The 18,076-nt window shown below is 39.0% G+C and overlaps 1 protein-coding gene across 2 annotated transcripts in view; it reads right to left on the bottom strand.

Moving 5' to 3' along the window:
- Adam23 (ADAM metallopeptidase domain 23) overlaps positions 1-18,076 on the bottom strand; it is a 141,156-nt gene that overhangs the window by 31,986 nt on the left and 91,094 nt on the right. For both annotated transcript variants that reach the window (XM_028765604.1, XM_028765603.1), the window contains exons 10-18: positions 16,001-16,072; positions 13,613-13,776; positions 12,698-12,782; positions 11,735-11,825; positions 9,878-9,926; positions 7,872-7,971; positions 4,437-4,508; positions 3,762-3,851; positions 2,326-2,406 (exon numbers count right to left, since the gene is read on the bottom strand). In XM_028765604.1, coding sequence (XP_028621437.1) covers positions 2,326-2,406; positions 3,762-3,851; positions 4,437-4,508; positions 7,872-7,971; positions 9,878-9,926; positions 11,735-11,825; positions 12,698-12,782; positions 13,613-13,776; positions 16,001-16,072 — 804 coding nt within the window. The remainder of the gene's footprint in view (positions 1-2,325; positions 2,407-3,761; positions 3,852-4,436; positions 4,509-7,871; positions 7,972-9,877; positions 9,927-11,734; positions 11,826-12,697; positions 12,783-13,612; positions 13,777-16,000; positions 16,073-18,076) is intronic.

Below are 18,076 nucleotides of genomic sequence, written 5' to 3'. Positions count from 1 at the left end.
TATGGATATCAGAGATTGATATTGCAAATCTTCTTATCACTCTCCATACCTATGTTTTGAGAGTCTCTCACTGAACTAAAAATTCACCAATCAGCTACACTAATTGCCCAGGGAGTCCCCCGTCTCTGCCTCCCATGCCTACATTACAGGCATGTGCCTCTACATCTGGCTTTCATGAGGATGATGGGGATCCATATTCAGGTCCTTAGGCGTGCACAGCAAGCACTTTATCCACTGAGCTTTCTCTCCAGCCCCAACATCCCCACGTTAAAAGCCTTATTTCCATCAGACTACAAAGCATTCAGGAATTAAAATTTGAATTGGAAAACTATGCTTCTAAAAAAAGCTGAACACGAGAACTGAGGACATATATTGCAGTTATAAAAAAAATACTATCAATAATAGCAATAATAATAGTAGCAATAATACTATAAAACAAACGGTCAAATGGTACATCAGAATTGTTACACTTAGTGAAAGGCAGAATCCAAAATTCTTGTACTCTGTCACTACACTATACAAAAAAACTCACAAAGGAATCTGTTTATATACTTAAATATGAGGAACATATGCACAAGAGTGACACACATATAAATAAAGTCAGGATATATCTCCATGTGCTATATCATTAACAGAACCGTGGTTAATAACACAAAGACCTTTCTAAAGGTTAATTAACATCTTTCCTTTCTTTTCTCATGTTCCCTTCCAGCAACTCAGTACAATGCCAAGCACTCTGCTTTCTCATTACTGTACTGACTGGCTGATAAGGTGGTGAAGAATAATTAGACACTCTGAGCCAGAAAGTCTAGTGTGGGTGGGAAGCAAGCATTGTCCACTGCTTCTTCAGGCTATCTGCTATGGAGGGGCTTGCCTCTTCAAGAAAGCCATGCTAGAAACAATTGTGTCAGTAACTTGCTACAGTTTAAACCCAGGTCTCCTGGAAGATTCACGTGGCCCTGATATTAAGTTAAGGCTATAACTCAAGCCAGCCATTTTCATTTTTATAACATGATCTTTTGACTTGAAACTGCACCATGTTCATCGTAACCCCAGTGGACACCAGTCTACCTTGCAGTTGGCAACTCCAGTCCTGGAAACATATCCTACAGAGATAACCCTGCAGGAGAGATACTCCTCCAAATGCATAGAAGTCTTTACTTCTATACTGATAAAACAATGAAAAATTACTGAAATCTAATAGGTAATCTCTGGGTAAAAATCAACTGACAAATTTGCATACCATCATAAAACAAGATATTAGCACAGGAAAAACTTCTGAAGACACATCAGAAAGAAAGCAAGTCAAATGAAATCCCAAATCCTTACTGTGGCATACAGGTCCCCTTGCCAGAACCCTGACATCCTTTGAAACTTTGCCTCTGTCCTGCAGCTCTCATTCCACATCCTGAAGAAACCAGGCCTATACATTTGCTGCTTACTTAGAAACTAACTCCTTCCACAGCTACTATCCCAACCTAATATCCCACCACATTCTCCTTACAACAGGACCTTATATAATATAAAATATAATATAAAAATATATATAGCATATATAAATACATATATACACATATACATACACACATATATATGGATATATATATATATTTTTTTTAATTTAATTGCCTCTCTACACACAACAGAACCTAAGTTTCACTAGAGGAAGAACTCAACAACCATGTTCCCTTCTATATCCTGGCATTTACAGCAGCACTTGGCAAGTAACTCAACAGATGCTCATTTGAGTGGCAAAAAGGGCCATATAATAACATGCTATAAATAAAAAGCACTAAAATTATACAAATACGGAGTCAAGAAGTCAATATTAATTACAGCATTATAATCATTTTAATGGACCGAAATCATGCCAAAGCACAGAAGCGAGAAGCAGGCCTCTGCATGGGGCCAGCGGCAGTGGTGGAGAAACCTGGCCTTCTGCTCCCAGACACAGTGGTTCTGCTTGGTCCCAGTCTCCTACAACAGCTCCCTTCCAACATTTGTTTTTTTAAAAAACTTGTTCAAAATGTTTGAAAACAGCATGTAAGATGTGGGAACCTAAGGATTAAAAACCTTATGAATTGAGTATAAATCATCTAAAGATATTTATGAAGGGGGAATTTAAAAAAAAAAAAGAGAAAGAAAGATGAAAATCCCAAAATACAATACCAAACTTCCCTAAGTAATAGTTTGGTAGAGAGCTAGAAATATCTAGAAAACAAATCTATAATAAAGAAACCCAAATAGTTCTACACTCGCAGTCTTTATTGAAAGATTTAAAACATGTCTTGCACAATATAAAAGATAAAATGTGGTTTTCCATACCTGGCCAGAGTCTCCAGTGCAGTACTCAGTGATATCACAGCTGTTTACAGCATCCCGACATTCATACCCTCGTGACTGAAACTACAAAGTAAAACACAGTATCAGGAGGTAGCATTCACTGTATTCAACAAAGATGCCATTCCTACATCCACCAACAAGCCTGGGCTTTATCATAATACACCACACACACACACACACACACACACACACACACACACACACACACACGCTTCACAATTTGTAAATCATTACAGGTTAGAAATGAGGCTCAGATGCTCATCCTATACTGAGGTGGGCATCAGACAGGCACTAAGTATAGTTACAATGCAGACTGTAAAATGCACCATCTCCACATACTGAGGTGAGAAAATGATGAGATAAAATTTATGTAAAGAAGAAGCACTGGTTTAGCTTAGCACAAAGGAACAAAAATAATGTCATTAAATATTTAAGATTTCTCTGAAGGATACACACACATACACACACACACACACACACACACATCCAACCATAACTAATTTGTGCATTAGTTTGAGTATTAATCTTGCTTTAGATAAATACACACAACAAAATTACAATGAATTCATATAAATCACCTTCAGAGGCATCCATGACAGCCTATGGTGAACAAAATATTTGGTTTGTCTGGCAAAGGATGGGAAAAATATGAAGTCTCATTAGCCTCAAGCAATTTATCATTTGGTAGGTAATATGAAGCAAGCACAAATTAAGTTGAAATCTCTTAGAATAAATATCATGATGTAGAACCTCCCTTGGTATTGGAAAAAAGCAATAAAATCATGTAGTTTTTATAGTTATTCGAAATGTCATAGATCTGACATATGAGATAAAGGGGTAATGACTTTTGGAAAAGAACTGTCAGTCACTGAAGGTGGAAGACTTTACACACACACACACACACACACACACACACATCCCACATGGAAGCACACACATACGCACATGCAGATATGTGACCATATGTAAGTAGTTCCTAACCTGGCTATAAGATTCAGAAAGCCAAGTGGGAGATATAAGCACTAGTTTTTATACTATGTGTTTAAAACAAATTAGGGTAAGTTTTAAAAACTGAATGTTGAAAATAGGTTGTGGAATTTAAAAGACCAACAGAATTGTTTCTCTTCTGTCCTATGATTTAATGTGTTCATCTATGTTAATAGGGTAACTCGTTTAGTTTGGAGGCTGTAGGTGTGGGTGAACCCTCTAGAGGAGGCTTGGGAGGATAGGAAAGTAAACAGTGAGTAACAGAGGAGATGTATGCTGTGGCCCACCTTAGTTCGATAAAATCACCAGTATCACTGAGCTAACATGCATAAATGTGTACCAAGTCACTCAAAAGCTCAACAGACATACTGACACGGCTGGCTGCCTTGTCAAGGAATGAGAAAGAAAGATGAAACTTCCAGGGGACTCACAAGACAGGAGGTGTTGTTACAGCAGGGACCGTCACTGCAGTGGGCCCCATTGGAGAGCGAGCATTTCTTACAGCAAACTCCATAGCATTCCTAAAGAAAACACTCCTTTGAATAAACCAGGAACACACCACTGCCCGTTCAGTATTCCCTCCACATGCAATTTATGCATCAGATGACAACAGTTCTAAACAGTACGTTAACATTTTAGAGAAATCAATCACTTTAAATGATCACAGACTCCTGCCACGTTGTTCGGCAGAGTGATCTCCCAAGAGTATGATTATTCATTAACAGGCATCCCCACACAAGCCTCTGTAACTATTCCATGTTCTTAATACCCAGGTTTTGTTTCATAAAGAAAAAAATAAATGCAGCATGGGAAAATGCTCATGATTCTGTACAAGGTGCCTGAGATGGATATGAGCTCTGAATTAACTTTTTAAAGGTCAGGAATTTGATTAGAACAATCCATTAAGCTTTTCAGACACAGCTGCAACAACAACATGACTAATTCTTACGTGTCTGAGCTGGGACAAAGCATTGATCATAGCAATCAAGGAAAAAAAAGAAGTCAGTGACCCCACAATGAATGATAACATGTCTGCTCTCTACTGTGGTTCTTCTTAGCTCAGAGGATGAGCTGAGCTAAAAGTAGATACAGTCGCTTACACCTACCACATGGAAACCACAGTCACATTCCTCCCCGGGCTCCACATATCCATTTCCACATTCCGTAGGCTCAAACAGCTGAAAGAGATTGGAGAATACAAAGAAAAGCTTTTGCATTTATTGCAGAAAATCCAGACAGCAAGCTGGCCATTTACATGCCTATATCGTATGATTCTTCTATGATTTATTATTACTCTATATTAATTTTTACTTATGCATTCTGTGTGTATCTGTGTAAGTATATGCACACGTGCATGTGGGTAGCTGCGGAGGCCAGTAAAGAACATTGGATCACTTGGAGCTAGAGTTACAAACAGAAGCTGCCGAGTGTCAGTGCAGGGAACCAAACTCCGGTCTTCTGAAAGAACAGCAAGTTCTCTTAACTGCTGAGCCATCTTTCTAGTCTCTTACCTACTAATATGTGTCATACTATTTGCTTATTAATAACACTCTTAAAAGTCACGTTAGAAAGGAGGTGGTCTCTCTGGGGATTTCCTTGGTGGGGTCTTGAGAGACAACCTCCAGCATTAGAGTGACTGTGGAACTGAGCTGTCAAGAGAAATAGATCGCTCTCCATGTTTTCTAATGGAGCTAAAACGTATTACTAATAAGACTCATAGATATCTAATTTGCTGACTTGACTAAAGGCAGACAAGAAGACATCCCAACTGTCAGAAAGATAAATATGTTTAGTCAAAACCAAATGTGAGATGAACAACTAAGGAAATGCCAATAAGCTTAGAACAATGTTGTCAGAGATTCAAATCCATCATCCTCATGGAAAAGAAATCTGCATTGTCTGACACAAAGTCCTACCATTGCATTTCTTGAATTATCTGTGCTTAGAAAGAAAATTAATTCAATAACTAAGGAATTTCAATAAATTAACTACGTGCAAATACCAAATCTCTTAATACCAATTTTAGTTTCATAAAGAAAATAAATAAATATGTTAAGTTAATGTATAGACATGTGAATAAACAGAAATCTCTCAGTCATTGCTGTACTCATAGCAGAGGAAATTTCTAGACTATTCCTCTCAGTGGTGCCATGAACTTGTTTCTGGATAAAAATATTGTAGACAGATCGTTGAGAAAGTAGCTTACTTATGACAAACATGTCTGTATCTATTGGCTGGAACAGGATTCCCCTGGGTATGATTATCACTTCTGGGTGTGTGTTATAGGAGGAGGGGAATCTGGAACAGCACCCCTCAACACAAATGCTCAGAGCCATGAACATGAGAGAAAGAGCTTGCCCCCAGCAGCCATACATCTATGAGCAACAGTCATCTTCCATTGAGTCTACACAAGAAAGACCTGGTTCTACTACTTCCAGGAAGGACTATTATAAGAAATAAGGGAATGTTCCAGCCAAGTTGAATAGGAGTCAATAGTGCTAATCTCCGTGCTACTTTGATTGGCAGGCAGGAGAAAGCAGAAAGAGGCAGGGCAGTGGAAAGATGACCAACACTTGGTACCAGGCTTCCCATCCTTTAGTTCTTGGGTTCTTTTCCCTTCCTGAGATTGATCACTATCTCAAACCAGATGTAAATCACAACAACTGGGAAGATTTCTGAAGCAGAGAATATATGCATTTAAACTGAAAATAACAAGCAACATATGCCTATGCATATATTCATTGATTAAGAACACTAGGGACAAAAAAATTAGTTCTTTGACAAATGCATACAAACTATTCTACTGGAATTCACGGGGCCTTCTTTTTTGATCATTGTAATTTGTAGTTTAAAAGGGGAAATTATCCTGTATCTAACTTCTGAAATTGAATATGTAAACATATTTTGTGTGTGCGTGTGTGAAATTCCCAAGTTACCAGGATAATTTTCTTCCTGCTTACAGGTAATCTGAGAAACGTAATGACGGATCTTTGTGTATATCCCAAAGAACCTTAACCTCTCCAAACAAGCTAGTGTTGTCTCCTCAAGCACAGTGCTTACAACTAGCTGCCAGCTGCAAGGCAAGGTAACACTAGCCATGCACCATGTAATTCAAAACTGCCAGCAGTTCACATGAGTTCTTCATTACAGATCTCAGTCATTTCAGATGCCTTGAAGACTTCTGGTTTCTGTGCCCAGAGGTCACTCCCAGGAAAGACCAGCAGCCTAGTTTAATGGTGCAAAGTCACTTTTAAAAATCTCAGTTCCCTTGAGATTTACAGAGCTTTGGCTTTACCGAGATTTCTCAAGGATGTCAGGTTCCAAGCTTTCATTCCAACTCCAGCTGTATCACTTGCTTGTGAGTATGGAATAAATGAGTCTATCCATTGTTTGCCTTGGTGACCGATTTTTTTTTTTTAAAGAGAAGGTCAACACAATATTGCCACTCTTTAAGTTTGCAGAGTATCAAACATTTTCTATACAAATGAACTCTATCTGACATGTGAGGTATTATTCTAAAGGAAAAGTGAATTTTTATCCCATGGTCAAATTCCGATACCATCTGCTAATACTGCCAGTTCTGTCTTTTCAACTTCTGGCCTGCTTCGTTTCCAAACATACGCCTATAAAAACACAGAGCCTTCTGCAAAAGTGCTAGCCTGTCAGCTTGAGAATTCTGCCTCTGATGAATTTTAGGAAAGTGTGATGATGGTCCAGTGTTCTATGTCATAGGGACTGGAACACATGTTATAATCAAACAATTTTATGCTTCTACAGCAAGAAATAAATATTTATATCATGAGGGCCAAATGAAGAGTTTCAAAATTTAGTATTATTGTCAAATGTGTTTTCTGAAAACTCCTAAAAACCTCTTCTGGAAATGTACAATTTTCTTTAAATTTGTGCTTGCGGAATTGCAATTTTGTTTATACATATTCCTGTGAAACACCAATGACAGACAGCATGGGCTTCCAGGGGAAGGGAACTCTGTAGTAGAAATACTTAAGGTATTTACGGAACTTGCAAATGTTAGATCAAGACCACATTTTGCTTGGCTGACATCAGTAATGCTTTCTGCCTGGGACCAGATCACCCCAGAGGGTGGAGCTGGACATAGGTAAAACTCTTGGGAGGAGAAAACTAAGTCTCCAGAAGGAATGTCAAGGTTAAATGAGATTATTAGCAAAAAAGGGATCTAAGTAAAAGCTCTTTCCATTCTGACTCCCTACACCTTAGCAGAAAAGTGAAAACACTAGCATAAAATTCTGAAGAATTTTTGCATTTGGGGGAACTGCAAGTGAACACTGGGCACTGACCCCCAATTTGATTTTTTGCTTGATCTTGAGAATGCAGAGGCTCTCCACAACTGACCACCTATCAGTTAGGTTTAGTGGCTCCTACCTGAACTTCTAGCATCTGGGAAGCTGAGGAAGGGGGATTGCTTGTAGTAATGTGTTAAACAGTGTGACAAGAGACTTGCTTTCTGAGATCAATCTCTGATGTTTAGCCCATTCTTACTATTGGAAAATTAAGTCACTAACCTTAGTTGGCCTATTGAAAAGACACGCTCCACCTCCTCTCTGTAAAAAATCTCTGTACTCCAAAATGCTGCACTTTGAGAACTTTCGAGAGTGGGACACCCTGAAGAAACAAGGAAGCAATTATGTAAAAGAATTTCATGAAAGCAATTACTAGAGAAAAAATTTAAAACTATCAAAAATTCGAAATGGATGTAGATGGATCAATACAAGTATTTGGCAAGATTTTGGCAAGATTTCTATAAGTCCATAGAAGGGAAAATTAAAACCATCACATACTAGAAGATTGGTCATTCCCAAGCTACCAACCCTCCTGACTGAAATCTGTCTTGAAACATGTCGTTTGAAAGGTTTGCTACAAAATCTTAAATCAAGGCTAGGTTTTAAAGTTTGATTATTTTTATTTACTAGGTCTCAATAGAGGCGACCTTACTTTCTTTTACTCTGTTCTGAAAAAAGGGTGTCCAGCAGCCTATTAGACCTTGTTTTTCAGAAAAGAGTCTGGAAGGTCAATTTATTAAAGACAGTGTTACTCGGGCTTCAACAATCCAAAATGTAAGTAAATGAGTAAACCATAAAGGATGCGTGGGATCATGCTGGATCATACATGCATATGTTATTAGTGTGTATGCCCACAGCAAAAAAGAATTAAGGAATGCTCCCGTGAGCCATGGCTCTTTATTCTTCATTTCAAATACAATTATTGAGCAATGTTCATGATTTAGCATGAATAAAAAATGAACCTCTCTGTGATTTATTCAATCAAATTAAGACCCCTATGTCAGCACACAGGGGAATATCATACACACATCAAGGTTAAACTAAATCATACACATTGGTTCCTTGAGATTGTCTGTAATAGGCCATTCTAGGATATAATACAATAGTTTTATGTATGAGGGTACCTGTAGAATTAAAACTCACCTCTATTGACAGTAATGTCTTAGAAGAAGTATACCAAATATATCTTTGAGAAAATATATTCAAATAATTTATTACATCCTATCCAAAACTCATTTAGAAATTGACAGTTTAAAAGGCAATAATATTGCCATAGAAAAGCAACATATTGATGGCATTCTTTGTTATGGTACCTATTAAGCCTCCATCATCATAAAGGACTCAACTATGGAGCACAAATAATATGGCCGGGGAAGGCAAACAGTTCAAGATTAGACTGCGTTTCTAGGACTATGCTCTGGCGTCGCAGGGGTAACAACTAACTGCATAAACGTTCTCCTTTCCATGGAAGGAGAAAGAAGGGCCCCCAGGGAAGGAGATGGTTTTGTTGGCATCAGTGCAGAACAATGGTAGGACCAAAACTCCCCAGTGTGCAGGTGTTTGGCCTGAGCAAAGATAGTAAGAAAGAAAACTCTTGCCACTAAAGCAGATTATAGCCTAGGGTACCTACTGGCAATGGTCCACAAGGTATAGGACTCTTGTGGAAATAGCAGTGGTACCCGGATTCAGGCCACTGGTGCTATGGAACAGCTGGTCCAGTTACACAAGTGTCCACCATTTGGTGACTCTTTTATTTAGGCATTATGACTCTGAATTAATTAAAAAATAAAAAGCTCTGATGACTCTACAAACAATATACTACAAATTTATTACCATAAACGTGCATTTATAAGTTCCTCAAAATGTAAATGGATGACTGAATTGATGTTCACTGGCTGCATCAAGTAGACCATCTGCTTGCATTCTAAGTATATTAAAAGATTAATGCCTCCACTAAAGGCAGAAGCTTTTAGTCACGTGATTCCTGTAAGGGTTAATAAATAGAAGTAGCTAATACATTTCCCTTTTCTCCACAACCTTAAATTAAAAATTAAAACATAAAGTGAATTAGCACTGTCAGTTTTAAAATATCAGACAATTAATTATTGAATTTATACTAAGTGCTTAGCTTAAAAGACCAGTACCTGAGAGACTGTGTCTCTAATGATTACATATGCAGCCATTTTTGCACTGGGCATACATCACATGCAAGAGTAATGCACACTTACCCTGTTTCTTCCATGATGCAGCCTCCCCAGGACTCTATGCATTCACACTCTAGCCCAATGAAATAGGAGCAACGAAGGGGGAGGGGAGACAAAGTCACAGCTTTAGTTTGCACCAGCTCCTGCAAAACTTTCTCAATACAGAATGTCAAGACTCTATTTCCTTTAGGTCAATGGTCCTTATGCCTGAAGTATAGATTACTTCCTAAGGGGAAAAAAATACCTTGGGCCTCTCTTCATTTTTGTTACTCAGATACCTTGGTTAGTTTTCTAAAATCCAATGATTAGTTAGAAGTATCACTGGCTAGAAACAAAAAGCTGAATTCTAGTCTACCCTTCAATCAAGGAGAAAGTACCATAGAGAATACACTCCACTTTTGTGTGTGTGTGGGGGGGGGGGCGGGTGTCTGCTTTAAAATGGAAGCAATGTCTCTTTTTCTATCTCCTAGCATGGCTTTAGGGTTCACACAGATAGATGGTATTCAAGACGATCTGTACAAATACAGCACAATGTCACTGAAGCCCTTCAGACACAGGGCAGCTAAAGAATAAAATTCAATTTGCTGGAGTCAGTGCCAGGATCAGCCAGAGACTTGGACCAATCTCATCCCAGTCTACTGTACCATTCAATTCAATAACATCTCAGCTGACCCCAGCACTGGCCTCCAGCATGTTCAACTAAGTTATGGAACCCAATGTTCTCCTTCTGAGCTATCTGAGTCAGCTTCTGAAACTTTGGAGTGGCCACTTCCTTAAGAAAGCAAATAGTCTGAGCACGATCTTAGTAAATGAAAGTTTATAGAGATTAGTAAAATGTTGCTGGGCACTTGTCCTGACTATGTGTACTAGATCATTAATGAACCATAAAGGGACTCAGGAGCAGAGATACAGTTCTACCTCTCCACAGTACTACATATCAGTCACAGAGGACAGCATGCAGGACAATGCAGTTTTCTTCTCTGGGAAGGCCTGGGTGGAAAGAGAGGTTTTTTACTCCTAGCCCTCACGATTATAATGAGAGAGTGAGGATTTCAGCTTATTTTCTCATTAAATGAACAATGGACGAACACCCTGCTCCCTTTCTCCACAAGGTTCCATTGTGATGCTTTGCCTTCTACCACAAAATGTACCAAGATTATATTTGACTACCGAGCTCACACAAAGGGACTGTAATTTGCGTTGGATTTTATCCTGATTTTAAAGGAAATGAGATACGGACTTTATCCTGATTTTAAAAGAAATGAGATATGGACTTTATCCTGATTTTAAAAGAAACCAGATATTTCCATGGGCTTCTAAATATCTGATGGTCCCTCAATACTTGGCCCACTTGAAAAGTTAGCCCTTCCTACCTTTCCTTCTCTCATCTGATCAAGGGAAACAGTGGCATCAACAGTCCCTTGTCCTTACTTTGGTGCCACATGGGTTAGAGGCCATGGATGAGCTCCCCCTTTGACCTATCTTTGCACCAGAGGACAACTGTATCCCACTCCTATGTATCCCAAGCTTAAAGGGCCAGTGGCAGGTTTTGCTGAGGGGAGACCGGGGCTCACCTTCTGGATGTGATCATGTGGGTGAGTGTGGTTAGCATTTAATATGAGCTCCTTGTATACTGTAGATCTCGTTCCCAGTGTGCTGCATCTGTGATAATCTCCCCACAGAGATGTATCTGGCATTTTATGTCTATGCTCAAATGGTTAAATCTCCAGGGAAGATCGAGAATGCTCAAGATTATTTTTTAAGGCATGAGATACTCTGATTACACCACAGTGATACAGAAACAAAGCATTCACAATGACTGGGTATGCATTATAAACACAGAACGACAGGCAGATGGAGTAAGAGGGTCAGCATACATACTTGGCTTCCTGCTCGAAGGTTCCCACTGGATTCCAAGGTTTTGAGCCAGGCTCTGTGATAACACTTGTGCCACTGCCATTGGAAGACCATACTGGTTTTTCAGAGTTGAAAATATGTGGAAAACATTTGAGAGAGTGCAACAAAGCCAAGTTGTTAATTCTTCATTGTTATCAATTTCATTTCAAGTCCCTAAATAGAGCCTTACAATGTCTAAAGATGGCATACGCTCTTTAAATCACTTCTCCCTTGAGACTGTGCCCTGAAAGCATCTTTCAAAACAGGAAGTTTTCACGTGGGAACAGAATATGAAAGTAGCCAAGACTGCTCCAACTCAACATACTCAAATATGTCAGGAAAGGTCTCCCACTGCCTAAAAGCATTCTCAAGTCTCAAGGAGACTGCCTAATGAGACCTATCCCAGTGCTCACCAGGAGTTTGAAATAGTTGGCTAGGCTTTGGAGTGTTTCTTTCATATTAAAAATGTTCATGACAAAGGTAACCAAACAATGATTCTATAAAAAAAAATAATTGTTTTAGTTCATACCAAACTTAAGTAGAAAACATAAAAATTAAAATTTATGTAGAGACAAAATATAATCTGTAAAATTTTTATTTAAATTAGCTAATTCTAATAAATGCAGGAAAGCATTAAAAATTAAAAAAAAAAAGAGTCACAGGTAAAAGATCGATAAGTTTATAAACACTTAACATGTCAACTACAGACCTAAAAATCTCTGAACCAATTTTCAGGTAATGTTTATACCATAAGAGTGCAAAGCTACCATGGTGATATCAAAAGCTGTCAGGATGAACTTAGGGCTCCATTTACTGCTCTGAGCTACTCACACTACAGCGCAACATGATCATTGAAGACTTGCCGGAGAAGGGGTATACACGGGCCTTAATGAAGAACAAAATCAGTTGTAAAGACAGAGCTCTAGTTACAGAAATCATGACACTTACCTCATTCACACCAACCCCTCTTATTCGAGAACACACACCGCCAAAGTAACTCAGACTGCTTCTCTTATAATGGAATGTCACCCGCCTTAAGAAAACAAGGTACTGTCAGAAAACACTACATAAACACTCCTAAAACATATTACTTCTCCCATGCCAGATACCCTAAAAGCCACTCCTAACAGGAAATTAAAAATCAAACAACCCTGTATTTAAATAGATTTCCATCTATGCTGTTCTAAACACATTGACTCTCTTTCTACTAAAGAATATCTATTGCTCATTATTATAAATTGATAAAGGCTGAAAGAGGAGGTGAGTAAAGGGTAAAGGTGAGACAGAAGGAAGGAGTGTGCTGCTTAGTTTGATTGCAGGACAGAACCATGATGGGAGATGTGAAAATGGCCATGAGGGGGAAAGAGGAAGATTGGGAAGAGAGACTGGCCCTCCTCTTTATTGACAGAAACACACCTGCATTCCATGGTTGTCTAAAAATGAATTTTCTAGACTTCCTATGGCTAGGTGTGATCATGTGACGATGATCTAGCAAACTTGTGCAAAGCAAACATACACACGCTTTCAAGAAACCTGTTTTATGGATGCTGACCTTACAGAAGGAGTGCCCTCTTGCCTCTCTCCAAGTCAGGCATACCTGCTGCCTGCAGGGAAGACAACAGTACCAGGGGCACCTTGGGTTGTGATTTGACCTTAAGGATAACTCTATGCTTGGACAGTAGAGATGGAGGCCATGGAACCACAGTGTCCCAGCCTTGGAATTCTACCTTTATGAACAGAGAAGGGGACCAACAGCAGCTCTGCAGAAGTCACTGCCCCCAGTATGTGAGCTAACTGATACAATAAGGTACTAAAGACAAACGTCCAGCTAAAACCGCAGGAAGAGCCTGAAGGAACACGTACGAGATGAGGTGGACCGCATCAGCATGCTGTTTGATACGTTGCCGGTACTTGGAGAACTCATGAAGCATCTGCACAGGGTTGATGGTGATGTCAATCTGATCCTTCTCTGTCCAGGTCTCTACAGCCACCAGGACAACCCTGGTGTTGAGCTGTTCCTTGTAAATCTGAGGGTATACAACAGGACAGGTGCAGGAGGAAAACACTGGGTCAAACATGCACAATCAGTGAGTCAGTCAGCGGAAGAGAGGTGGGGGAGGGGAGAGAACATGGGGTCAGAATTAGCTAATCATACAGAATCTGCTCTCCTTTTCTTTTTTTTCCAAGAGCCAAAATAAAGAAGAAAAATCACACGACTCTGTATTCTCTACTCTCCTTAAAGCTTATTTCCACCCCCACCTCGACACTTTCAGCTGCCCGGCATATTATGAGAATGTAGGGATGTCAAGGTTCTCAAGTCAGGACCTGCACTGTCAACAGGGTTCAGCAAAATAACCTTTCCAAACCCCACAGGAGACAACAAGCCGGAGCCTGACATAGAGACTCTAAGTGTAATATAACCTGCAGGCTTGGGACAGTTCATCAAACAGTACAGCTGCCCTGCTACACACTATAATAACTCTCAGAGAGAATCACAGCGCTGAGGCCAAGTGCGGGGGTGGAGGGACAGATTTGAGTCACCAATCTCACTCTCACTTCAGAGCAGCATTACTCATACACATCTTGTTATTCTTCTGTTTTCTCTACTTTGGGCCAAATAAATAACTCACAGAATTAAGCAACTTCAACCAGAGCTGCCAAGTTGTCTCACTTTTAAAAGAAAACAAATGAACGGCCTTTGAAGACAGTCAATAAAGAAATTAGCATCAAATTGAAACTATAATGGCTTTACACAAAAAGGAGTTAAGTGCAATATATTTCTGCAATGGGCGATCAGCTTCAGGATTTTATAAATATAACATAAACTAAAAATTAAATTTTGCAAAGTATGATTTTATTCAATCACACAAAAATGACTAATGCAGAGATGCTGCCTAATAAATAGCTTTTGCACAGGAGAAGATGTGTTTAAGATTCTCTTTTCCATACCCAGTTATAGCTTTCCTGTGAGCAGATTGACAAGAGCTGAAATTAAAGAAAAGTAATAAGGCAGATGTAAACCGGCTCTCAGGGGCTCAACCTTAATTTTATATTACATATTCTATGCACATCAACTCATATTACAATTTTGTCAGCTGTGCCTATGAGGCACATAACATATGCTAGGTGCACAAAATATGTTATGAATATTTACATGACGGGTGGTTTGGGGCTGTTTAAAAGACAGATCCTCAGAGTGAGTAGCATTTAGATGCTTGGAAATTTATAAAAAAAAAGAAAAAAGATATTTTTTCACAGTTAAGAGGGACCATACAATAAATACAAGATTAAAAAAAATGTATTTAGCTTAACAAAGTAGCACTTCACATCAAAATATATAAGTTAATTTATGCAGCTCAATTAATTATTTATTGGAATACAATGTATGAAATTCAGCCCTGGGTGGTTGCAACCTAAGGCAGGGAACACGAAGAAAATCTAAATGATCATTCTTTGGAAATTATGAAGTGGCACGAGGGGAAAAGCATGTCAGTCGTGAGGGCATGTAGGGTCACACCCCTCAGAAGGAAGTAGACATCTCATTGTTCCAAATCATTTTGTGTGGCAATGACACCTAATTCTATCACCTAGAATACTAGAAAGTAAGGCTGAAGCATTCCACCCTGGGAGAACTAGGATAATAAATACACAGCCTTGAGATTTTCATCTATCTGAATCCTCTTAGCACACGCTGCCTCAATCCATTAGGGCTTCTCTACTTACGCAAAAATATTTAGGAAAAGCTCAAGTAGTTATTAATAAAGCCTCATTTACTGAGAATAATTTCCAGGCCTTACGGTCTTTCTCCGTTGCACTTTATCCCCCATGGACTCTGGTAATAACAGAGGCAGTGCTATACAATTACTGCGGGTTAATAAAAATTTCTCACTGTTTAAGGAGGTGGCAATGCTAGCTACTCTGATTTGCTCATTAGATACTGTACACATGTATCGAATTATTTCACTGCACCCCACAGATACATAGAATTAAAATGATAATTAATGAAAGTCAATATGCTTAGAAGAAAGAAAAAAATGCTAAAGCTTCTTGGGAAGTCTGAGAATTCTGAACCTCAGACTGTATTTTCTTACAAAGCTCTCCATCCAACAGTTTCTTCACCATGGGAACATTATAAACACATTGTTTCATTTCATCCAAGAAATAGCTAACACTATTACTGACCACAGAGAAAGAGATATGAGCCATGTTTTTGAATTAACAAAAAAGTTTCAAGGAAACCAGGCTACTTACAGAATCTACAAGGTTGACCACGGACTTTGCGAAGTTGTTGGTATGCGCATGAGAAGAGCGGTGCTTCTTATACTGGGGGGAAGAGAAGATGGACCAGTCACTTCCAAGTCCTAATTGACACTCATGTCAAAAATTTCTCAGAAACAGAAACTTCTGAGAGATGCTAGAAACATGACTCAAAAGATCAGAAACTGTTTTGTGCCAAGCTGGATACGGTGATGCTGTTTTGCTTTTATGTGTTTGTTTGTTTGTTGTTTGTTTATTTCCTTTCTCTACAACACAAACCCAGGCAGTAAATTGTAAAACATGTCCAAGGCCTGAAGGGGCCTATAGATGCATGCACAGAAACTCTGTCTCAGACTCAGATTTTAGTTCAGTCTTAACAGCTACTATTCAGTTCTCTTGCTTTCATAAATATGAATCTTTACCATTTACAAAGGGCTTAGACCAAAACTTAGTCTCATCTGTACAACTTTCTCACTTTAAACTCAAGGCCAAGCCCAAGACAAGACCATTTCTTTTCATGTAGCATTTCGTGTAGTGTTGTCCATGACAGGAAGTATTTGTCCTGCATTTAGTCAATTTCCCACCAAGGATACCACTCCTAGAGCAAGCCTTTATTCTAGATAACCAAAGCCAAAAAAAAAAAAAAAAAGAAAGTCAAAAAGGAAAAGGAGGCATGCCAAACAATAATGACTGTGTATACTTATTTAAGAAAACTTATCAAAATCATTCTCCACGTCAACCTCTGGGCCTGGAACCATGGTGGACACCTATAATCCCAAACTTTGGAAACTGGGTAGGAGGATCCCTTGAACTGATAGATTAAAGATCTGCACAAAATAAATCTCAAGAACAGAACAAAACACCCAGGGACATTTGTCTGGGGTTGGAGGAGGTCGCTGTTTGGGGGAGACACAGTCAAAGACTTCATACTCTACCACTGTAGAGCGAGTGGGCTATCATTGGTCACCAATTCCCCACTAAGGGTCTGGATTTTTATCAAGGAGTCAGACACTTTGCTCAACTTATGTTGAAGAGGAAATATGTGAGAGCTTAAGTCAATTGTAGAAACACCACACCATGGACTACTCCATGAGGCTATTATTCTTCCTATAACCATGAGTAAAAAGAAAAACATGGTTTAAACTGGTGATTCTTTTGTACCACATGTTTAAAATTTGTCTTTAATATACTTATTAAATCAATCCTATCTTTCAGAAAGATGAAGGTATTTAATACACAATAAAAATCATGTTTTTTTTTACTTCACATAATCCTATATCCTTCTCAGAGTCCCTACCTCTAAATACCACCACCATGTGAATTTGAGGACAGTTCCTGACACATGAATTTCAAAAGACATTTTGGAACCAGTCCAGTAACTTTGAACTGTTATCTAGGGGTGCCAAATGTGAGCTGTCTATTCAGTACCAAAGAAAAGACACCAAGTTCACAGTATGGAACTCAGAAATCTAAAGCTCTAAAGGAAGGGCTCAGAGATCTTCAATCATGATCCTACTTAGATCTTGAAGCTGGAAGCTGTCAGTCAGGAAGAGAGCATGACGACAGAGTCCTGAGCCAAGTTTCCAAACATGATCTAAGGGTCGGATATTAAACAACTGGAATAGCAGAGAGAGAAGAATTACTGTGTAACAGAAACCAGAAGAGATGAAAACTGTTCTCAAATGATGATGATGAGGAGGAGGAGGAGGAAGAGGAAGAGGGGGAAGAAAAGGAAGAGGAGGAAGAAGAAAAGGAAGAGGAGGAGGAGGAGAAGGAGGAGGAGGAGGATCAACTGTATTCAGTGTTGGTAAGAGAGGAAGGACTTGGGGGGAAGCTTGGTGACTGAGTACTTGCTTAGTAAGCAGAAGAACTTGAGTTCCCAGCCCCACAAAGTAAACACTATTTTTAACTCGAAGCTCTATTCACTAGGCACCCAAGATCTATGAGAAATTATGTACACCCCACAACAAACATCCACTCCTTACAACACCATGAAGTGAGCTTTATTATCCTCAAATAACTTATCTGGGATCACGAGGCTGAAACAAAAGTTTGTCCTTCTCTGAGCTA

The sequence above is a fragment of the Grammomys surdaster genome, unplaced genomic scaffold (assembly GCF_004785775.1).
Source record: "Grammomys surdaster isolate TR1022 unplaced genomic scaffold, NIH_TR_1.0 165, whole genome shotgun sequence".
In the NCBI taxonomy this organism is placed as follows: domain Eukaryota; kingdom Metazoa; phylum Chordata; class Mammalia; order Rodentia; family Muridae; genus Grammomys; species Grammomys surdaster.
The sequence above is the reverse complement of the archived record's forward strand: the minus strand, read 5'-3'. Positions and strand labels throughout refer to the sequence as shown.